The sequence below is a fragment of the Rhea pennata genome, unplaced genomic scaffold, assembly GCF_028389875.1.
Source record: "Rhea pennata isolate bPtePen1 unplaced genomic scaffold, bPtePen1.pri scaffold_32, whole genome shotgun sequence".
NCBI classification, from domain to species: domain Eukaryota; kingdom Metazoa; phylum Chordata; class Aves; order Rheiformes; family Rheidae; genus Rhea; species Rhea pennata.
In genome coordinates, this window is record NW_026907679.1 from 1588693 (window position 1) to 1611466 (window position 22774).

General features: G+C 58.4%; 1 protein-coding gene across 1 annotated transcript; it reads left to right on the top strand.

The window, feature by feature from the left end:
* The first annotated feature begins 253 nt into the window (after nt 1–253).
* LOC134154525 (adenylate cyclase type 10-like) lies at nt 254–22400 on the top strand. Its single transcript, XM_062601200.1, has 32 exons — nt 254–407; nt 927–1031; nt 1429–1467; nt 1997–2140; nt 2643–2848; nt 3299–3395; nt 3728–3816; nt 4330–4521; nt 4763–4884; nt 5132–5208; nt 5528–5717; nt 6519–6571; nt 7031–7184; nt 7963–8155; nt 8485–8571; nt 9004–9287; nt 9873–10009; nt 11730–11855; nt 12821–13075; nt 13792–14136; nt 14621–14672; nt 15663–15885; nt 16280–16387; nt 16756–16934; nt 17478–17634; nt 18121–18325; nt 18404–18500; nt 18730–18845; nt 19753–19870; nt 20804–20999; nt 21508–21696; nt 22236–22400. The coding sequence occupies exons 1-32, from the start codon at nt 254–256 to the stop codon at nt 22398–22400; spliced, it is 4854 nt and encodes a 1617-aa protein (XP_062457184.1).
* The last annotated feature ends 374 nt before the right edge of the window (nt 22401–22774 follow it).

The following is a 22774-nucleotide window of genomic DNA, read 5'->3' on the forward strand; positions in this document are numbered from 1 at the left end:
GGGCAGCGACGACGTGCAGAAGCTGTCCCTGTTAGCTGGCTCGCTTGTCTGATGACAGCACAGAGGCAATCGGTGACGTGTGGCCGATGTCACTGCCGGCTGACTGTGACCTGCCCCTTGGTGCAGAGGGCCAGCAGCCCCTCCCAAGGCCCCAGGCTATTGCGCAACCCTGCGCGGTGCTGTGCTAGCCTGCTCCCGGTTGGGCACGGTCGTCTTCTCCTGAGGTACCCTGTGTACCCCAAGGGCGCTGACGATGTCTTGTGCCTGGGAGAGAAGGTCCAAGCACTGCTCAGAACTCGGGGAAGTAGCTGCTTACGTCCCCGACCTCATTTTATCTGAGGACTTGAGGCACGAAGCCCGTTGCGTTCAGAATTTTCATGGAGTACTGCTCTTTGCGGACGTCTCAGGTGGGTCCAAGGCTTGTGAAGGGCGGGGGTTGAGAAGAAGTCAGAGACACGAGGCATTGGGACTTTCTGGGCCTTTGGGAGCCCCGGTGCCACCTCTGGTGGAGAATGCATCAGAGGAGGCCTCTTTGCTGCTGCCATCTTCCACTTTGGGGGAAGCAGAGCTCAGAGGTGGCTGACGTCAGGAGGAACAAGGGGCTCCAAAAGAGGAGAGGCCTGGAAGAGGCCGGGAGTCGGCTAGTTGGGCTCAGCAGAGGTACCCAGTGCTAGGCACTCCTCCACGGGCTGCAAGAGCACGTGGGCCAGGGGCCCCTGCTCCAGGCTGTGTGGTGTGGGAGAAGGCACGCTGCCAGGAGCAGTGGCCAATGCGAGAGTGGTGGTTTCTCTTGGGTGGTGCAGGCTTGTTGTCACAAGCCAGGTCAGGGCACGATGTAATGCGCACGCTCTCTGAGGTGGGAGCATGAAGCTGGCGGCCATGTAGGCACCTGCTGATTCCTCTGTGCCTGTTTGTGCCTCTTTGAGGTTTCACTGCTCTGACGGAGAAGTTTAGCCAGAGCGTCAGCCTCGAGCGGGGTGCGGACGAGCTAACGCAAACGCTCAATGACTACATGGGCGACATTGTGGAGGGTAAGTGCCGTTCTGCAGGACTGTCTGGGACGGTGCCATGAGGCTGCTCTTTGGGAGAGCAGAGAGGTGCGCTAGGCAGCCTCCTTGCGCGTGCTGGGGGTTTCTGTGGGCGCTGAGGGCCACCGAGAGCAGCTGGGCTCTTGTGCTGGGGGACACTGGTGCTGAGAAACGGGTGTGTTATCTTCACTAGCTCCTTTGGGCAGTGCCCAGTACCGTAGGCACCAGTGCTGTGGTGCCTGTGAGCAGTGTAGAGGCAGGGCTGGAGCTGTGCTTTCCTGAATGGTGCCCCACCAGGCACCACTGCGCCTGTGCTGCTCGGGCAGCAGAGTGGCTGCTTCTGTGGCTTGCTTGGAGAAGGTGCAGAGGTGACTCTTCTCTTGCTTTCTTTCGCCTGCAGAGCTGCTGGGCTTTGGAGGAGACATCTTGAAGTTTGCAGGTATGTCTTTCTAAATGAAACTTCTCTCTGTCTGCTGCCACTGCAGAGGCGTGCTAGGGGAGAGGACAGAGTGAGCTGTGAGCTGGCAAAGCCCAGAGGGGAGGCTCTGTGGGCATGCAGGTGCTCCTGGGGAGCTGCCACCGCGGTGCCCAAGTGGGAAGCTGCAGTGGGACAGGGCTGGTGTGGAGGTGTTGGGGAGGCAGCCTGGGAGCTTGGGGGTTGAGGCAGCATGGTAGGAAGGAGGGGATGAGAGAGGCCTCTCATCTCTGCCCTGAGTGGGACCAGCTGCAGGGGTGCCCGTGTTCCTGTAGCCACACTGTGCACCTTCATCCTCTGTGGCTGCTGTTGTAGCTGGCCTGGGCGAGGGGAAGGCATCCCTGTGCCAGAGAGCTGTAGTTGAGGAGGAGGCCTTCCGACGAGTGCATCTTCCTCAGCACGCCTGCCGGTTCCTGCTGTCCGTGCAGGGGGGTGCAGCTCAGGGCGCGTCAGGTCTGACGAGAGCCTTCCCCCGTTCCCTTGCTTTCTGCAGGGGATGCTGTACTGGTGCTGTGGAGAGTGAGGGAAACACAGCTGAGAGACACCATCAGCCTGGTGCTGCAGTGCTGCCGGCAAATCCAGGAGAAGTACAGCGTCCGTGACACAGACGTGGGTCTGAAGCTCCGACTGAAGATAGGTATGGGGTGTGCTGGATTAGCCGTGCCGTGTGTGGCTCCATGGCCCTGTGCAGGGCCACAGGGTGCTTTTCCACCTGGGGGAGAGGTGGTGATCCCTCGTGGGGCCAGGGAAACCTTCTGCCTGGAATTCTGTTGTGTGCTCTCAGGCAGCCGCTTACAAGCTGCCTGCACGCACCCTGAGCAGATGGCCAGCAAAGGTGCTGGTGTGCTGGGCCTCTGGGGTGCTGTGGCTGTGAAGACTTTGTCAGTGTCAGCTTCACGTGCCTCTTTCCAGGCACCCGTTTCAGGCCCCTCTGTTGGCAGGCCCCACTTTGTACCCCCTCCCCATCGACACTCCAGCTGGACTCCGTAATGAAGGACGGGTGCCTCCAGCTGAAGCAGCTGAGAGGAGGAGCCTGTCTCCAGGGTTGAGCTTGAAACAGAGCCTGTGGAGAGTTGCCGCTGCGGGAGGCTGCGGAGGTGCAAGTGCTCTGTGCCTCAGTTGTGCTTGTCTCTCCCCAGGGATCTCTGCAGGGCACATGTCGCTGCTGACTGTGGGAGACCGCAAGGAGCAGCACTTCCTGATCCTTGGCAAGGCCGTGGGTGAAGTCTGGCAGGCGCAAAACCTTGCAAGTGCAAGTGATGTTATCCTGTCAGCCAGCTGCTGGGAGCTCTGTAACCAGAGCCAGGTGAAGAGCAAGAGAGTGAAAGGCCAAGGAGCTCTGAAGGTGGGTGAGATGGCCTCTAGAGCTGTTTGGGGTACCTGGAGCTGGGGGTGAGGGAGGAAGGTGTGCGAAGGCTGAGGAGATGGGCGTTGTGGGGGCTGTAGCTGTAAAGAGGAGGTGGAGAGCTGTAGCTGTTGCCCTTCCAGCCGAGGGTTAGCTGTGGATTGTGCTTGCTGGGTTTGCGGTGGGGTCAGGAGGGAGTGTCAGGGTTTGGCCCTGCTGGGGTCGTGGCGGTGTTCTGTAGACGTCGGGGGTGCGTGGCTGATGGCTGCACAGCTCGTGTGCTGCTGATGCCAGCGTTTGTCCCGGTGCAAATCCAGCAAGGTGGCTTTGCTACACGGGGATCTCCTCCTCTTCTCTGGGAAGCGAGGGTGGGATGGAGGGAGGGTAGGACGCGTGCCCTGGGACTCCTGGGGAGGCCGATGGCAGTGCTTCTGCTGCGTATGCCTCCAGGTTACAGGCGTGCAGCGGATGTCTGTGTCGGAGTGCGAAGACCTTTTCTCCAAGTTCACGCGAGCCCAGCTGAACTGCCGTTCTCCGGAAATGCCAGGTGAGTGCCCCGGCTTTGCCTTGTTCTGTGCCTGCCCAGAAAGATGGGGACTGGCTTGCGGAGGGGCCGCTGGGGCCTGGCCTCTGCCCTCTCCCCCTTGCAGTTAGTTAGTGGTTGGGCTTGGGGCGCAGCTGCGCTGCAGCAGAGGCACTGGCTGCTTCCTGCTGCTTCCAGGGGACTGCTGTGGCTGAGCACCTGCAAGAGGAACACACGGGCAAAGGGCGGAGGACCTTGCTCCCCGAGTTGCAGTGCCAGCCCCTGCTTTGCGAGGCCCCCGTAGCCAGGCTCGTAGCGCCCTGCTGCCAGTGACCGCGTGTATTTTCCTTGCGTAGGCGTCCTGAGGCCTGCGGTTACCTTGGCCCCTCATCGTGCTCAGGGGAAGGTGCTGAGGAAGTACATCCCAGCCAGTGTCCTGCGCAAGGTATGGCCACGAGTGCTGGGAGGTGTCTTTTGGGGGAGAGGGAGGGGAGAAGGAGATGTGTGTTGCAGAGCGGCAGTTCTCCAGACAGCAGGTAAGGCAAAGAAAATGCCCCCGTATGCAAAAACCTGGGAAAGGAGTGCTGCAGGGGCCAGAAACCTGCCGACTGTGTGCTCCTGCAGAGAGCGCCGGGGGTGAGGAGGGGTGGATTGCCCTCTGCATTTTCCACTGGTGTTGTTCTGGCCATGGCCCCGGGGTAAGAGAGAGATGCCTCCGGAGTGGTGACAGCGTTGCTGAGGGTGGCCCCTTGTGTCCATCCATGCCCAGTGCCACCTTGCACCGTGGTGTGTCTGCCTTGCGCAGGCTGACGCCTGCTTTGCGCTGCGAGGAGGCTTTCTGCATTCCTCTGAGAGCGCCCGCTGCTGCCGCTCTGTGCGCTCTGCCTTGGTATCTGCTGCAGGCAGGAAGCGCCCAGGGCGAGCTGGCTGGTGGAGGTGGCCCGCTGCTGTCTTCCAGATTGATGACAGACAGCCCCTGGCGTGCCTATCCGAGCTGCGGCCGGTCACCTGCCTCTTTGTGAAGCTGCAGTTTGCTGCCAAGGTCAACCTAACGCAAATCTGCAAGGCTATCCAGGACAGCAGCGTGCTGATTTCGGAGATCCTCCGTCCTCACAAGGGCGAAATCAACAAAATCTCCATGTTTGATAAGGTGAGCGTGGAGGAGCAGTGCCCGTGCATGAGGGCGAGGGTGGTGGTGGAGAGGAGGGAAGCGGCTCTGTCTCTCGCACGGTGGGGAGAGGGGAAGCAGCTCTGCCTCAGCGTTGGGAGCGGTACCCTGTGTCCTGGGGCTGCCCTGAAGCTCTGCTGCCGTCAGCGGAGGCTGGAGTCTCAGGGCGGGAAGGGTTTGGTGCAGGCGTTGCGGCAAGGTGTGCTGCCTCTGTCCTCGGCAGGGCTGCACGCTGCTGTGTGTGTTTGGCCTCCCTGGAGGAAAGCTGCCCTGCGAGAGCGTTTGCGCCCTGGAAAGCGCGATTAAAATCTCCACCGCCTGCTCCGGGAGGCTGGGGAAAATCGAGTGAGTGGGGAGGCGTGCTGCCTGGGACGGCCTGGGGCAGGGGGTGCGGAGGGGTGCCAGAGCGCCTGGCTGCTCTGCACATGCAGCCCACTCAAGCTGGCGTGTCCGCTGCCGGGCTCTGCCGGTCCCTGAGGCCTGCGCTGCCGGGGCAGACGGCAGAGCGCGGGGACGTGGGGAAGGGGCGGCGGTGGGCAGGCAGGACTGCGCACGGGCGCTGCTGATCCCTGCTGCTCTGCCTGCGCCTCAGGGCAGTGTCCGTGGGGGTCACCAGCGGGACGGCGTTCTGCGGAGTCGTCGGCCACCGCGTCAGGCACGAGTACACAGGTACGAGGTGTCCGTCTGCGGAGCGGGTGCCCGGGCCGCGTCTCTGACGGGAAGAGGCAGAGTGTCGGGGAAGAAGCTGTGGGCCCTGGGCGCCGGGCCAGGACGAGGGCTTGGCCTGCGGCAGCACGTCGGGACTGGCGGAGGCGGGGCGGGTCCTGCCGTACGACGGGGGACGGGCTGTGAGCCTCCTTGTTGCTCTCGCTCGTGCTCAGCAGGGTTTTGTGCTGGCCTGTGCTGCAGGGGATGCAGCCGGCAGCCTGGCAGGGTGGTGCGGGTTGCTCTCCTGAGGACGTCAGCGCGTGCTCTCTCTCTGTGGCAGTCATGGGCCAGAAGGTGAACCTGGCTGCCCGGCTGATGGAGCACTACCCGGGGCTGGTGTCCTGCGATGCGGCGACCTACGCAGCATCCCGGCTGCCCCGGTCCTACTACAAGGAGCTGCCGAAGGCCCAGATGAAGGGGGTTGGCGATCCTGGCACTGTCTATCAGTACCTGGGGATGTCGCAGAAGCTGTGAGTGTGCTCTTTGAGCAGGCTGCCTGGGCGCGTGGAGGCACACAGGGTGCAGCCTTGGGGAAAAAGAGGAGCTGTGCAGAAAGAGGCCAAGCTGCTGCCCTCCCCAGGCCTCCCACCACTGTGGCTGAGAAGAGGGAAAGCCATAGCACGGCCGTGCTTTTTGCCTGTTCACCTTGGTGCCTGTTGCTGTTGAGAGAGTGGGAGTGATGGCGTAGGGGTGGAGAGGGCTCTCGGGAGTCCGTAGGCCCAGAGGGGCCTGTCAGCCCCTGCCCAGAGGGCCTGCAACTCTGCTTTCTGCCCTGTGCTTGCTTGCTGGCATGCAAGTGCAATGCAGTGGCAATTGTGACCCACCCAGGGGGTATTATCTCGGCTGCTTCTGAGCAGGAAGCTCTTGGAAAGCACTTTGGTCCGTGCTGGTCCCCTGGGCAAGTGTGGGTGGCCGGGCCTGTCTTCTTGCTCGCTTGCTGGTGAAACTGGAGCTGTTCCTCTGGGCCAGGCTTGTAGGTTCTCTTTGGATGATGTTTTGGCCTCTGTTGCTTGCACGTTGATAGCGTGTGCTGTGCCAGTGTGGGCAGAAGCCCTTGGACTTCCATGTGCTGGAAGTTTTCCCTGTGCTTGTTTGGTGTTTGCACTCTCTGCTGAATGAGCGTGAACTTTGGTGGTGGGAGCGTGGCCAGGCTGCCATTATGCTCAAAAGAGGAGCGGGTAGGCAAGAGTGTGTCCTCAGCTGCACGCATGACTCTCTGTCCTCCAGCTTCTGCCTCCTTCACTGACTTTTGTTTTTCTCTCCCCCGCTAGCATATTTGGCCTGGATCTTATGGAGGAGAGGTCAGAGTACGGCCCCTTGCTCGGTAGGTGAATGCCTTGCTCTTGTGTATGCCCATTTCTTGCCCTTGGGTACCTGCTAGTACCAGCCTGGGAATGGAGATGCTTTTGCAAGGGATGGTGTTGCCTGCAGTGGCCATCAGGTTTAGGCTCATAGCTCGTTCGTAAGGTTGGAGTTGGGCCAGAAGTGGAGGTGGGAATCAGAGTGAGACGCCTAGTGCTTCCTGCCTTCCTGCACCATTAGCGTGTCAGGAGCTTTCAAGAAAGCAGTTGCTCCCAGGCTCCAGCAGGAAGGTGGGGCTGTGAGTGCCCTAAGGCAGGCCTAGCTGCAGAATTGTAGCTCTTAGGGTAGGAAGGAGCCCTGGGTGCGGGCAGGCTCGCAGGTGCGGTGGAGGGAAGGTGCAGTGGCAGCAAGAGGGAAGGCTGCCCAAGGTTGTTGGCTTTTGAGCTCGCTGCAGCAGCTTGCTTTTTGTCTGCCTTCACAGGTCGCGAGGAGGAGATTGCCCTCTTTGAAAGTGCCTTGAAAGCCTACAGGACTTGTCACGAAAGCAGCATCCTAGCATTTGAGGGTGTGCTTGGCTCTGGAAAGAGCCATTTACTCACTGAGCTGGCATTTTTAGGCCAGGCTGCTGGCCACAGGTGAGTGTTTTGGAGCGCTACGTGTGGGACACTTCCCTTGCCCATCCACTGATGTTCGTGGCATCCTTGAGCCCCTCTGCTAGTGCTGCTGGCCGTTGGCCTGCAGCATCCCTGAAAAGCCTCCTGGAGCCGCTGGTATGGAGCAGCTGTACGCTCTCCTACTACGTCTCGCGGGAGCTGGAAGTGGCTTGTGGAGCCAGGGCTGTTGCTCTTGCAAACTTAGGCCAGGCAGCAAGGTCTGGCAAGAGCCCAAGCTGCGTGCTTTTCATGCACCTGGAGAGTAAAGAGAAGAAAGATGCTGGGGGAGGCGGGAGTGGTGTGGTGGAGCTGCCAGAGAAAGGCTGCTTGCCCTTGGGCTTTATCCCCAAAGGCCCCTGGGGTGGCCAAGGCTTTCCGTAGTATAGGAGGCAGATGGCAAAGCTGTGGCATTCAAACACAAAGGCCCAACTTGCTCAGTCCTTGCTTCTTCAGCTGGCAAGTTGCTGTGCAGGGGGAGGTGCTGAGAGCTGTGGAGACACCGGGTGTGGTGGTGGCTCTCCCAGGGGCTTGGCAGCAATTGCCCCTCTGTGGCTTTTCCTTGTAAGACGCGGGAAAAGCTTGGCCCTCTGTGAAGCACTTGGAGGTGTGTGGAATAAGAATCCGTCTGGGGCTGTGTGTCCAGAGCTCCCTTGCAGACAGCCCTGGATGACGTGCCTCTTCTCTGACAGTTTTGCCTTGGAAGTCTGCAGCTCTTTGCGTTGCTCTCTGAATCTCGGTCCCTTTTGCTTTTGCATGGCAGGGTGGTGGCCGTGGAACTGACAGAGCTAAACCTGAAGCAGGTCTACTCTGCCCTCCGTATGGTGCTGGCCATGGCCCTGGGCCTGCAGGCATGTCAATCGTGCAGTGCCAGACAGCTTGTGCTGCAGGCAAAGCTCCAAGGGCTGATGGCAGAGAGCAGCTACTGCCTCCTCAACGACATCTTCCTCGTTAAGGTGAGAGCGAAGCCCTCTCTGGCCCTGGCAAAGGGCTGCTTGTGAGCTTTAGTAGTTTGGAGGCTCTGGTGGGGAGTCGCTTGGCTGCCTGGAGGGAAGAGCAGGGGCATATAGCGCAGGCTTCTGTTCCTGAGCGCGGTGGGCAAAAGGCACTGAAGAGCAGCTTGGAGATGGGGCTGATGACCTGTGTTGTCTCCTTGCAGCTGTGTTGGGGAGAGGGCTGATGGTGAGGCCAGGAGAGGCATTTTGCTGGGTTGGTGTTGTGTGGTGGGTAGGTGTGCTGCAAGCCCTGGAAGGCTGTTTCTCTATGACTGTGCTTTTCTGGGCAGTTTCCCCTCTCGACGGCAGTTTCCCAGATGAGTGGCACTCAAAGGCAAATGGAGCTGGAGTTGGTTTTGAAGAAAGTGCTCCAGAAGGTGAGCTCTTCTCTCCCTTGGGGGTCAGAGAAAGACACCAATGCCACAGGCGGAGGCTTCAGGAGGAGAGTGGTGGGAGCTGGCGGGAGGACGATGTACCTGAGTCCTTACCCTTCATAGCCCAAGCACCCCTGCCCATAGCCCCGATACCTTTCCTCCCATAAAGTTGGTGGGAACGTGCTTGGGAGGAGCAACAAGGTTCTTTCTTCTGTCCTACTTTGCACCAGAGGCCTTAAAGTCTCAGAGAAAGTGCAAGCCAGTAAGATTCTGAATGCCTAAGTAGCTGGGGAGAGGAAAGAGGCTTCAGAGCATTCTCTCCGTCTCTCTCTCTCCCTCTCTGTCTGGAGAGGGAGAGAAAGAGGCCAAAGTTGCTGCTATGGAGGCTACTTGAGAACCCATCAGAATCCCCCCAGAGCAAGCTGTTTGTTTCAGACTGTTGAAGAAGATGGCGTTGTATTTGTCATCGACAACGCCCACTGCATCGACTCTCCCTCCTGGAGTCTTATGTGGAGCGTGCTCAGGGATGTCTCAATCTTCATGGTGATGAGCTTCACTGCCAGTCACTGCAGAAGACAGAGGCTTTGCCAAGCTGCCGTAGACATCCTGAAGCTGCCAAAAACCAGTTGTGTTCGTCTGGGAGAGCTGAAGCCTTCCGCTGTAGTGCAGAAAGCCTGCCAGGCGCTTGGAGTTGTCAGCCTGCCCCAGGATCTAGAGACGTAAGTCACAGGCAGGGCCTGTGAGCTCTTGCTGAGGGCTTGAAGCTGTGCAGAGAGGCAAAGGGAATGAAGCCCTAGAAAAGGCAGTGCAGAGCTTCTAGAAGGGCCAGTGCCTCTAGCCAGTGGGACATACTGACAGTCGTGAGCTGCGAGTGGGCAGCTGCCTAGGCACAGAGCACAGGAGGTGTCCAGCCTCCTGTGTTGCACCGGAAGGCAGGAAGGAAGTGGTCCTGCACGCTGGCATGGCTCAGGGGTGGCAAAGGCATTAGTCTGCGTGGTGAGGCTTTGAGGGGTGATTCACTGGGGCAAAGGTTCTCACTGGTGCCGGAAAGCATCTAGGCTGTTGGGGACACGAAGGACAAGGCTTGCTTGGGGCTCTATCTGCACTGCTTTTCCCGAGGATTCCAGCAAAGGCTGTATCTTCCGGGTGACTCAGGCCCCAAAGCCCGTGGGAGTCGTGGCCCTTTCAGAAGTGAGGTGGATCTGTGGTGAAGACGTTGGTTTCTGTGCTCTGCCCAAGTGGCTCAGCACCCACCTGACCTGCCTTTGCCTGTGTCAGTGAGTGCTGGATGTGCTCCTTTGCAGGTTGCTGACGCAAAGAAGCTACGGCATCCCCTATTACTGTGAGGAACTGTTGCGCTACCTTCTTGGCCATGACATGCTCTTGTTCCACCCACTGGGGAAGGATGAGAAACGAGAGGACAAGTGGGAGAGCCTCTTCAGTAAGCACCTTTGCGGTCGATTGCCTAGTTGCTGTGGTGCATTTTCCCCAGCGCATTCTTGCCCGAGGCTTCCCCTGTGAACTTGGCACTGTCAGCTCTTGCAGCCATAGAGATCGTGGTGTGGATCAGGTGTGGGTTTGTACAGGCCTTGCTGCTGGGACAGCCAAAGCCGAGGCAGGGGAGTTCTGGTGTCTTTGAGAGGACAAGTAAGGGTGCCATGGCAGCCAATTTCAAAGGAGGAGCAGAGCTGCTGCCTGCACTCAGATGAGTGCTGGTCTTGTCGTGAACTCATAGGAACACAGGTGCTTCTTCTGGGCCAGTGTGGTGAGTCCTGTGGCTGGAATGTTCCTTGTGCACAGCCACAGGGCTGGATTGAGTCCGTCAGTGACACATGGTGCCAGGTGCTGTAAGGCCTGCTAGGGGTGAATGCTGAAGGGTTGAGGTTGGAGGGAGCTGAGGGATGTTGGGTGGGAGGCATTTAGAGGACCAGACAGAGGGCCTGAAGAGTTGAGTGTGTTAGCGAAAACACTTGAGGGCAAGGGAAGGCAAATGGATGCCTGGAGTCCACAATGCCTGGTCTGCTGCTTCAAGGAGAGCTCCTGCTGGGGTCAGGCTCTTCTCTATATGGGTATACGGCATTGGTGCACTTTATGTTCCTGCCGCACACCGTGTTTGTTGGTTAGAAGAAACTTCTTCATCAGCAGGTGGTCTGAGGACTCTGGCTTTTGTGAGCCCCTGCCGTCCTTCTCCTCTGCCTGATAGGCCAAAGCGTAGTTTGAAGCCTGCCTGAAGGGGTGGGAAAGAGCAATTACTGTCCCTGAGCACAGCTGCTTACGAAGCTCCGTGTGCGGGGCGAGGGCAGGCAGGCGCAGAGCAGCCTGACCGCAGGCTGGCTTTGGGCACGCTCTGGCTAAAGAGAGAGAGAGATTAAACACAAGACCCCGGCTAGGCACAAAGCGGGGCATGCTGCTTCTGCCTCTAGCATGCCCCACGCGGGTGGATTTTCATGGGGACGTTGGAGGTGCTGCTGTGTGACCTGTGGAAAATCCCTTCTCTGGCCCTTTGAGTCGCTGCCCAAATTCTTGGGATGCCCTGGACAACTCTACTCTCTAGCCGATGTAGGCGTGTTATTTAAGAGGCATTGGAATGTGCATGTATTTCCCTGGGCAAAAGGCAAAGAAGGTCACTTGCAAAGAAGTCTGACATCAAACCCAGCAGAGGCGAGGCACAGGCCTTGGGAACTTGAATGCCAAAGTGTGAAAGCCCCCAAAGGTGCTACTAAGTGAAGGCGGCAGTGGTAACACGACCTAGGGATGAATGCCAACCAGCTTGCCACGGCTCTGGCAGCAGCCCTGAGTGACCCCCGATTTTGCATTTGCACTGGCAAGGTGCCTGCCTCTGGGATGACAGCAACACTGCTGCCTTCTGTCTTGAGGCGTTGCCTCCCCAGTCAGGAGGTCTGGAGCCTTTGACTTGGGAGTGTTTGGGGAAACTGCCTGGCAACAGCTAATGTTAGGGAAGGGCTATGAAACAAAGGTATGCAAGGGAAGTGCTTTGCTCGTCTTAGCGAGCATGTTTGGTGCAGGCCAAGTGCATCAGGCCACCTGAGGCAGGCCTTGTTCCAGCTGAGGTGGATTTTGTAGTGTTTGCAAGCAGGAAGTCATGACATGAATTGTCTCCCTTTGCTAATCGCTTTCCCCTGCTCCCTTGTGCCGCTCAGCTTCTGTGACGGAGGCTTCAACCACCGCAGCAGCACGGAGCTCCAGCGCGTGGAAGGACCGCAGGGTGTGCACCATGAGACCGGATGTGACCCTGCAGAACACTGTACTTCCCCCTACGTTGAAAGGTGAGGGGCTGAGCAGCGCTGCGGCACCTGGCAGCAGTGCTGGGTGCCTATGCCAGGGCATGAGCTGGAGAGTGTGGCCCTCGGTGTGCTGCAGAGTTGAGCCTCTCCCCTCTGGGACTCTGCTGGGCAGGTTGCTTTGGTCCCATGGGATTGTCCGCAGAGAAACCTGCATGTTGTCTGCTCTGAGTGGGGTGGGGTGGGGTGGGCAGGGGGCGGAGAAAGGAAGGTATTGGGAGCAGACTGTTCTCAGCAAGAGAAAATGCATTTCCAGGGGATATTTGTCATGGCTCCGATTGAGCTTTGAACTAGGCTTTGCACCTCATTGTTCTGTTTGTAATTTCTTCTGCTTGTGGGGGCCTCAAGGCACTGAAGCCCAACCAAATCCGTCTTGCGAATCTCTCTGCCTGTTGTTTTCTGGGCTGGCCCAGAAATCGCCCCATTTCTAGGGGGTGCTGGATGGGAAGCTGTGAATGAGCATGGCTGCCCTCGAGCCGAGCCCTGGCCGAATGCGGGTGGCAGAAATGTCCCCCGTGCCCAAGTGTTCTTCTTGAAGGAGCTGCTTTGTCCAAGAAGGGGAAAGTCTTGTGTGACCAAGGGAAATGCGGGGTTGTGGGGAGCTCTGAGCTGGCCTCAGCGGTGCAGGAAAAGCTCTCTGTCTGTGTGCCCTGTGGACATAAATAGAGCGCAGAGCTGGCAAGCTGCATGCCCGGACATATGCATGTGCTGGATGCTGCCCTGCTCATCCATGGTGGGGGAGCGTTCGTCTGAGCATCTCTGCTTTCCCGCATCCTTGCTTCCTGGGGGTCAAGCAGGAGCAGAGGCATCTTGAAGACACGTGCCCTGGGTTGCAGTTGTCCAAGGGGCTGGGTCCCTAGGGAAGAATCTACCCTCTCGAGTGTTGCAGCTAATGCAGGCTGTGATGGTGGGGAGGGGCAAGGGAGAGACGTGTGGCTTGCTTTTGGCAGGGATTGCGCTGGCTGAGCTGGACAGCATGAAGCCCTCGGAGCAGATGGTTCTGAAGTGTGCAGCCATCCTAGGGCCGCTGTTCAGCACGGAGCTGCTGTTCCACATCCTTCCCGGGTGGAGCAGGGCCAAGCAGAACAAGGCGCTGAATGCCCTGGTGAGATGCAACATCCTCAAGTGGCTGAATGCTGCCAAGGGGGCAGAAGAGAGCAGTGTTCCCACCGAGGGGTCGGACACCTCTCTGGAGGAGGAGAGCGGTAAGAGGTGGTAAGGGGAGCCTGGGAGCACTGCAGGCTGCTGCTGCCGCTGTCTGTGTCCCCGGTGGGGCTCCCCAGAGAATGCCCCCTGCCCGGAGGAGGTGTGTAATGCTCATGGCACCCCGGGGAGTTAGGGATGGGTTGTTAAAAGCTCTGACAAGTCCATTTCCGAGGAGCCTGTGCTTTGTGCTTTGTGCTGGAGGGCAATATTGCAGTGAGGTGCTGCGAGTCCCTCTGCTGCCCTGCCTGCAAGCACAGCTCATAGCCCATGTAGGAGAGGGAGTACGAAAGCCCAGACCTGCTGACCCCGCCTCCCGCTGTGTGCAGATGAGGGATTTAGTGTGCATTGATCTTTATTGTCCCCTAGCGCCGGGGGAGCGTAGGAGGCTGGGAGTGTCTTGCAGAGTGGGCAGAAAGAGCTGGCTGTGTCTTCCTTCTGCTGCTGGCAGCATCCCCAGCTGCCGCCTGAGCGCAGCTGCACAGCCTGTTGGCAGGGAGAGCAGGCCAGCAGCCTCTTGCGCTGGCCGTGCTAGTGTGAGGAAGGCAAGGTGGGCCCTTTTGCTGTCTGGCCCGGAGGCTCTGAGTGCAGGAGCGCTGGTTTCCTGCCAAGGGCCCACGCCAAGGCCTGTCTTTCATGGTGCAGCTATGGCTTGCCTGAGCTCTGGCCCCAGCTCCGGCCCCAGCTCTGGCTGATGGGAAGCCCCGTTGCCTTTCAGATGCCCAGAAGTCATCCGTGGAGGAGAGCAAGCAGAGGGCGAGGCTGGAGTCTGGCGTGCTGGCCTTTTGCGCCCCGCTGCTGCAGGAGGCTGCATATGAGCTGTGGCCAAAGGGACAGAGGGTGGCCCTGCACCACAAGTGTACGGCCTTCCTGGAGAGGCACGCGCACAAGTGCCAGTGCTGCGGGGGAGGCGACTTTGTTGCCTTCCACCGCTTGGCCCTCGGCAGCATGCAGGAGGCCGAGAGCTGTGAAGAGCATGGCAGCGACTGCTCCTGGCGCAACTGGGAGGCCTCCCTGGCGACCAGCGAGGAGATGAAGTTGGACGAGCTCCCCGCCTCTACGGGTATGCCGTGTGCCCTGCTCTGGAGCCTGGGTCCTGCCCACTCCTACTGCACACTTGTTTCACGCAAGCGTGGGGATGCTTCCAGTGCAAGGCGGATAATGTTGTAGGACTAGTTCATTTCTCCACTGAGCACAGCTCCACAATGAGAGCGATGATGTGTCCACAGCATAGCGCCTTTCTCCCCTTGCGTGTCCACCTGCATTTTCCCGGAATTACGGGAGGGCAGCCCATCCCCCGGCAGAAGTGCACGCGTGGCTCAGCAGGCTGAGGTGTATTAGCTAGTGTGTCTAGTACACTTGGTGAAGCTAGGTTAAATCTGGAGTTGAGCCCCACAGTGAAGGCAGATGTCAGGGAAGGAGCTGGAGAGGGAGCTGCCGCCAGTGCCTTTGGCTCCGCTCTTCCTCCCTTGGTGCTACAGAATGGCAAGAAGCAGCTCTACGGCACGTGCCTTGAGGAGGTGTTTGATGCCATGCTTTCTTTGCAGATGCTTCAAGTGGTGTACCAAAAGAGAAGAGCTGCTTGGAGGAGATTTTTCGGTGAGGAGCCAAGGTTTTGAAGATGATTTTGGGGGGCAGTGGGGTGAGGGTGTGCAGAGGAGATAAGCGGAGTTTCCAGCCTGGGCTGCCCATTGTGAGTCTAGCATTGGCAAGAGCAGGCCTGTGAGAGGCAGCTGGGTTGAGATGGCCATGGGGATGCGTATCTTTGGGGAAGCCAGTGGGATCCCAGTGCTGATGGTGGTTTGGAGTGGAGCAGCCCTGGCTTTCTAGCTGTTAGAGAGCAGTGTTGCAAGCTGTGCAGGGGCAAAGCAGCCCCTGGAGGCAGGGTGGCTTGTGGAAGGGGACAGAAATGCCAGCTGGTCTCTCTGTCTGCCTAAAAGAGCAGTGTTCCTCCAGAGCAGGGGCAGCAAAGGTGCCAACAGGATCGCTGCTCCTGCCGCTTTGTTACAACTGTGGCCAACGGAATGGCTTGCCATTGCTGAAAAGGGGAGCTGTTGCTTCTCATGCCGGTTCTGCCCTGCCTGAGTCCACTGTGCCTGTGCTCTGGGGCCCCAGGGCTCCTCAGAGTGCCCAGCATATACTGGTCAATGGGCCCGCAGTGTCAGGGAACAAATCTTGCCAAAGCGTGCTGTGTGAGTGAGTTGTCCTGGCTTTGCTTGCCATGCAGGGAGAGCCAAAGGTCTTGAGGGAGGAGAGAAGGCGAGAGCGGAAGGGAGGAAGGAGCATGGGGGAAGTCATAGCAATGATGGGGGGCTGCAGCCCGCTCCGGAGTCAGTGGTGTCAGTTGTAAGCTGGGAGGGCCCGGGGAACTCTGGGTGTAGGTCACTGTTGTGTGGGGTAGAAAGAAGGACTGAGCGAGCTCCCTCAGCATGCCTGGGAAGGCTGTGCAACCCACGGCTCCCGTGCGGTGCCTTCGTGCGTGTGGCCTCGTGCTGTGCTAGAACGTGTCTTTAACGTAGGCTGAAGGAGCGGTGTTGGTGATGCTGGTGTGTGCTTTGGTGTCTTCTTTATCTGTGATCTTGTCTCCAGAGCAGCAAAGCAGTTTCTGGCTAAGACCGAATGGATGCCCAAGGTGCCCGGCAAGACCCACTGGATGCAGGGTGTGGAGTGTTCCTGCAGCTGCAAGGCCATTGTGGACTTGGTGCTTGTGCCCTTGGCTCAGCACTACATGGCAGTGGGCAATGACGCCAGAGCCTTTTATTATCTGCTGGAGGGTGCGGCTGCCTACTTGCACGTCTCCGACAACTACCTGGTGAGTTACCGTGCTTGCCAGAGCCCACTGCCCGTGGAGTCCTCTCAAGTGCCTTGCCCTGAGCAAGCCCATTTCCCCACTGCAATAGGGCCTGCCTGGGGGCCTGCCTTTGTGGGGACTCAGGGATGAATTGGTGGGGGGGAGACCCAGCGTTTGCCTCCTGTTTGCCTCTCCTGTGGCAAGAGAGACAGGGCCGTGAAGCAGCCCCTTGGTGCAAAGTGCACCTCCCAGGAGGTGGTGCAAAGGAGTGCTTGTGCGCGTGGTGTGAGAGGCAGCGTGACTGTGCTTGGGTGGGCATCACCAGGGGCAGATGCAGGTGAGGCACCTGGGAGTGCTGGGGCTGGGGACAGGCTTGGCAGCGATGCTCAGCTGCTCTCTGTGTGCTTGTTCAAAGGCCTTCCGGAACCTGCAGAAAGCAGAAGTACTGAGGACCTTGGTGGCTAAGAAGGGAAACGCGCTTGCTTGCTTTGAAGAAGCCACTTTGCTGAGCCTCAAAGGAGAGGTAAGGTGACAGGGTGGTTTTGGTGGGCTCCCCCAGTGGGTGGAGTTGAATGCTTTCCTGTGGGGTAGGGTGGGGTGGGGCAGGCTCTCCCTGGCCCACCTCACTGCGACTGCTCTCAGCCTGCTTTCCTGGGGCCCCTTTGCCCCCTGGCCAAAACCAGCTGAGGTCCTGGCCTTGATTCCGCCAGAGACATGCAATTGGTTATGTGCTGAATCAGAGCCCTTTGGGAGCCTTCCCAGTATCCTTGTTCTTAGCGTTCCCAGTAGCTGGGAGGCTCAGGATTCCCAGCTGTGCCTGGGGCTGCTTGATGGACTGGGGATGAGCTTTGTGCCAAACGGGACTGCCTTCAAAGCCCTTTTGCTGTGCAGGTCTGCTACCATATGGGACAAACGGAGCTGGCGAAGACAATGATCAGGAAGGCATTGAGCCTGCTGAAGAGGAAATTCCCCACGACCTGCACTGGCGCCGCCTTGCAGCTTGTGCTGGAAAAGTCAGAGCATGCCTCTCACAAGAAGAACAGAGACTCCTCCGTTCCTCAGGAGGCAGGGTAAGAAGCAGAAGGGAAAACAAGGACTCTTTTAGGCAGAGGGAAAGCTGCTGAGGGAGCTGGAGGCTAGTGGGTGGAGCAGCTGTGGGTTGTATTGGGCAGCTACTGGGGTGCTGGCATGGGAGATGGTGTTGGTGAGAGCAGGGAGGTGTTAGTGGGGAGCAGAGTGTGGGGAGGGGAAGGGAGTGTGCTGGCAGGAGCAGGAGGTGGGCCTGTCGGCGTAATCGGAGGTGAGCTGTGAGAGGAGGAAGCTCAGAGGCTGCAGCCAGGCACAGGCCTCCCGTGCAAGGCCCCTTTTCCTCCTGGTGGTCAGCTTTGTTTGGCCTGCCTAGGCTGTAGTGCCAAGACACCATCTTTAGCAGTTACGTTTCCTGGGTGGTACTCCTTGGTTCTGCCGCTTGTATAGCTGCGGCCGTGCCTGCGTCAGCTGCCCCTCTGCAAGGAGGTGCAGCCGTCTCCTCCATCCCCCTGCTTCCCCCGCCCCGTGGGACTTGGCACAGTGCGCCTCGTGGCTGTGGCCCAGCAGTTTCCCTTGTGTGGCAGGAGGCAGAGGCTCCCTTGGCTGTTCCGGCAAAGCCACTGCCTGTCCTTACTGCGGCAGCTCTTCAGCCTGGAGAGCGCCGCCGGCAGTCGGAGGCTCTCCCGCCTGGCAGCACTCATGAAGGTGAACACGGCCGAGGAGTCCGAGGACGCGAGTCACGTGAGTGCCTTCTCTCTGCAGCAGCAGACCCGTCCCTGACACGGCTCCTTTTCCCTGGCCTGGCAAGAGTACCAGCAGGGCCTGCCCCCGGCAAGAAGAGCCCAAAGATGTGTGTGTGTCTGCCCTTTTCTGGATGAACTTCCAGAGGGTGTGGGTTGCTGTTGCTTTTGGTAGCCCCTCGTGTTGGATTTGTTTCCTAATTGTGAGCATGGAGGTGGTTCTGGCTTTAAGGCAGCACCACTGCGTGTATTCTGTAGTTTCCTCGTAGCTCCTGATAATGCTGGTGTGCAAGGCCGGGGGCCCCTGTCTTGGCACGGCTGCAGTTAGCAGTGGCATTAGGAAGAAGAGTTGGTCGTATGGGTGGGCGCTGTGAGAGTGGAAGAGAAGAGAGAAGCTGGCAGCTGGGTTGTGGCCTGTCCCCTCCAGGCCAGGGAATTGCCCTGGAGAGACAGAGTCGTGTGCATTGTCGTGTTTGGACCCTTCTAGGTCCTCTTGTCCTACCTGGAATATGCGCTGTGCTGCCAGAACCTGGGCTGCCGGGAAGAGTGGCTGCAATACGGGCGGGCGGCCATGCAGCTTAGCGCTGAGGTGCAGCTCTTTGGAGGAGGGGTATTAAACGCAGCCAGCTTTGCCCAGGCCCTGTCCCATCTGACCCTCAGCCTGGGAAATCTGCCTCTGTCCGTCGACGTAGGTAGGTACTGCCCCCACCGCCTGCAAGAGGGCATCTCTGCCGAGAGAGCCGGTGCAAGTCTGCTTGTCCTCTTCCCAGGCTATCGTGCTGAGAGGCTCTGCATGGAGCTGCAGAAGCCTGACCTGGGCTGCGTGGTTCTCAGGACCCTCTTCACGGCACTCTTTCTGCAGATGAGGTAATCAGGGTGCTGGAGAGAGTGGGGGTTGCACAGTGTCGGGGGTCAGGGACCTTTGGGTGAGAACAGGCCTGCTGGAGAAAGTGGGACGGAGTTGGGAGGAAGAGCAAAGAAGGGAAAACGAGGGAGAGAGAGGTGCTGGGAAGGGGAGTGGGAAGTGTCTGGAGGTGCTGCCTGGGCTCCCAGCCCGTGGAGGGGCTCCCTGGAGGCTCGTTGTGTTCCTCCCCAGGTACCCGGAATGTGAGGCAGTGCTGCGCAGGCTAGAGGAGCAGGTGTCTGGAGCAGATGAGATCGTTGGGCAGGCATGCTTCTTCTGCTGCTGCTTAGACCTCTTGCTTGATGCTGGTAAGTGCTCAGTGAGGAGGGCCCCCGAGAGCCTGTTTGCTGGGCAGGCAAGGCTGCCCCCCTGGAGCTGTGGGCCAGAGCTGGGGGCTTTGTGCAAGGTATAAACAGGCAGAGCCCTCCCAGCACAAGCAGAAGTGCACCGTCAGTACAAGACTTCTAGAGACTAGAGTAGACAATACAAGAGTTCTGCCAGGTTTCCCTGTCCTCTGGAAACACGGAAACAGTTGTGCTGGCCAAAGCAGTTTTTCTCCTGGTAGAACAATGACCCCAGAGCCCCCAGCAATCCTTATATTTCCTCCACAGAGCTTTCCACTGTGCGCATTTCTCTCTTCGCCTGCATCCTCGTCATTTTTTTTCCCCTTTGCGTTTCTAACATGGGAGCCAAGAGTAATTTGACAGTGCTTTTAGTTATGCTCTTTCCTAGCTGTGTTTTGAGATTGCCCCTTCTGAAAGCTCTTCTCTACCTCACTGTGCTCTGGCTCCCCAGGAAGCAGGGCTAGCAGCGCTGGCATGTGCCTGAGCAGGAGGCACCTAAGAGCCTGTGCTCTGGGGTCGCTGTCCTTGCTGCTCAGTGGCAGCGTGCCTTTGTGCAGTGCTAGAAAGCTGCAGATTTCTCAAGGGCAAGGCATGGTGTCAGGGGAGCTGGGAGTTCTCTTGTTTCCTTCCTGATGTTCTCTGCCCTTGCATTCAAGGGCAGTTCTGTGCACTTGAACAGCCCTGAGGAGCTAGGGTAGAAGTGCAGCCCTTGCCTGCTTCCTGTGAGGTTTGTTGCTCTGTGAGTGCTTTGCCTACCAAGAACTTTGCCAGCTGTGCTGGAGCTTTCTGCTGCTCTGAATGCCTGAGGCACGGTGAGGCCAGGGAGGGAGGTGCTGCTTCGCTGCTTCTCTGAGAGACATTTGTATTGCAGGGTGGCAGTATAAGTCCTTTGAAGAGTGCAGGAGGTTCGTGGAGCAGAACGAAGCCAACTGCCTTCTCCAGGCGCAGAGCAGCATCCTGCTTGGACTGTATTCGTCCCTGGCTCTTTGGTAAGTTGGAGACTTGCTTTGAGTGGGGAGAGGCCCAGGCAGTGGCTGTGGCCGGGAAAGGGGGAGCTCTGCGTTCATCACATGCCCCCATCCCATGTCCACCAAGGCAGCTGCTTCTGGAGCACGGTGGTGAAAGGGGCCGGGGGGCCACGCAGGATGAGCAAGCTGGCAAGGAGGCCCAGGTTGTGCTGCTGTGGAGCCCTGCCAGGGAAGGATGCCTTGGCGGCATTCAGCCACAGCCTTCCTTTTCCCCCTGAATGTTGGGGGGGGACTGGTGTGGCTCTCTCTCAGCGCAGGAAAGCGATGCAGGCTGAATGCTGCCTAAGTGCAAGAGCTTGGCTCGGAGAGGCCACGAGGGCCTGGAGCAATGCTGTGTTTGTGGGAGAAGGCAGGCGTTGTCCCAGTCTCCTGCCTAGCATGGCTTGTGTCTCCTGGGTGCCTGCAAGGGACTGGGTTCCAGTCCTTGCAGTTTCCCTGTGGTCTCGCTCATCACTGTGGGGGAGTGCTGAGTGCCGCTGGCTCACAAACAGACACGCATGCGCACACGTTTATAAGCAGGTCAAGCAAACTGGAGGGAAGGGGAGCGGAGAGGACCCTGTCGGGAGGGACAGCAGTAGATTCCTGCTCAGCTGTGATGTAGCAGGGAGACGAGAACACCAAGTTCACGCGGGAGAGAAGGAATTGAGCTACTGCTGCCTGATTACAATACAGTGCTCTCAGGGATGCTTATCAGGAGCAGCTACAACACGCCGCAGTTCAGCCCCCCATCACGCCCCCAGTAGCTTCCTTGCCCTAGAGGATGCATTGCCTCTGGAAGCCAGGTTGGGGCTGGAGCCTATAGCCTAGGAGACCTCTTGGTTACTTGCTCATCTCTACAAAATGTGCCTGAGTGTGTGTTTGTCTGTGTTTCCTCTTTTCCTCTGGACAATGTAGGTTTGCAAGGCTTGGGCAGTGGGACAACTTCCAGAAGCCCTTTGAAAAGGCCAAGAGGCTGCTGAAGAGCACTGGCGCCTGCCTTGTGGCCAGCCAAGCGTGCAGCCGGCTCCTGGAGTGCCATAGCCTGGTGCTGAAAAAGGACATGGAGCACGGCTCGTGGAGGGCCCGTGAGAGCTGCCGCAGGGCTCTAAGGGTGAGGGATGCGGAGGAAGGGGAGGGGCATGCTGCAAGGGCCCTCTGGGGAAAGCTGTGTTGCTAGCAGCAGTGGGTTGACCTGTGCAGGTAGAAGCAGCCACAACAGGATGGAGTCAGGGTAGTGCCAGAGGGTAGCGGCTTAGGGAGCAACGTGGTTAAAGACTCCTGTAACAGAGGTGTCAGCAAGAGGGGGACGAGAAGGCAGTCAGGTGAAGGCAGTCTTCCTGGGCGTGTGAGAATTCCCTTGTGGGACTGTTTGGCCCAAACAGGAGAGGAGAGGAGCCTTGCTCAGCCATGAGCTAGTGAGCCCTGCTGAAATGGCTGCTCCATAGGAGGTGTTAGGGCTCAGGAGAGATCTGTGTGGTACCTCAGCCTTGCTAGCTGTGCACTCCTCCTTTCTTTGTGGCTGGTTTTCCTCTTTAGGGATTTGGTGCCCTTCTCTGTGCCAAGCCATCGCTGGGCTCTCTGACTTGTCCTGATGTACCTCTCTGTTGTTTTCTCGGCAGCTCGCCAAAGAGGTTTTCTCTCGGTGCTCCACAAGCCCCGTCTTCTACCCCAGAGTCTACCACCTGAAAGCCTACATTTTCCTGATGCTGGGGAATGAAGAGCAGAGCCTGCTGTGCCTCAACCAGGGCCTCCAAGCCTGTGAAGACCATGGCAACCTGCTGGAGAAGACTTGGCTGGAGATGAGCACTGTAAGTTGCTCACCTGTGCCTTTGAGTTGCTTCCTGGGCAGAAGTTGAGCCTGCTGTAGCAGAAGGTGGGCCGCACTGTACTGTGGCAGGTAGCCCCAGAGAGAGCCCCCCGAGAGCTTCAGGGGCATGTGCTCAAAGTCCTGTGTGAGCTGGTAGGTGCTCTTAGCCCTGCTCAAGAGGAAGGTAGAGAGCAGCTGTGATCCCTCTCTGCCAAGTGGGGCTGGACTGGTACGTGAGGAAGCAGTATGCCCTGCAGCTGCTCCTTTGCAGCATCTCTGCTTGGCAGAGCAGTGGTGAAGTGGAATCTTTCCCTGCTCCTTAAGGCAGCTCTGGGAGGCCAGGGTCAACGTGTGCTGAGTCTGAATTGGCCTTGCCTCTCCTTCTGCTCGCTGAGGGGTTTTGGCAGCATGGCTCATTGGCTGATGGATGGAACAAGCTGCTGAGAGAGGCCTTAGTTGCCTTCCCAGGCAGAAGTCATGGCTCTGGAGGTCACGTGCTCTTCTCAGCTCTCACTGTGCCTTTTTTCCCCCTTCCTTTAGGAGTGCTGGTTCACTGGAAAAGGCCCCCAGGGAGATTTGTGGCTGAAGACAGCCCCACATTTTCTGCACCTGAACCAAGCAAAGCCAGAGGTCTGTAACTCCAGGTACCTGCTGAAGCTGCCAGCACTGCAAAGGGAGGATTCTTCTCCAGGAATTAAATTCTGACACTGCTAGTCCAGGCAATTCTTCCTTTCCTTCTTCCTTTAATATACTCAGCATCATTCTTCGGCCCCCTGCTTGTATTCTGCCTCGTTCTCTCCTTTCCCACAACAATGTTTGCACAACCTGAGTCAAACTGAACCAACACCTACACAATTACTAAGGCCAATACTCAAAACAAAAACCAAAAAACAAAACAGTCTGAGCATTCTGAAGAGCTTAGCATTTAGGCTTCCATCAAGTGAGGAATATGATAAATAAGGCACAAAGCGCTCCAGAGAAGGTAAAGCTCTGGGGGGTTGGTTAATTCCTATAGTTCTATAGTAGTTCCCAAGTACTATCCGTTCTCCTGGGTAGAGGTAAGGCATCGGGCCATTTCA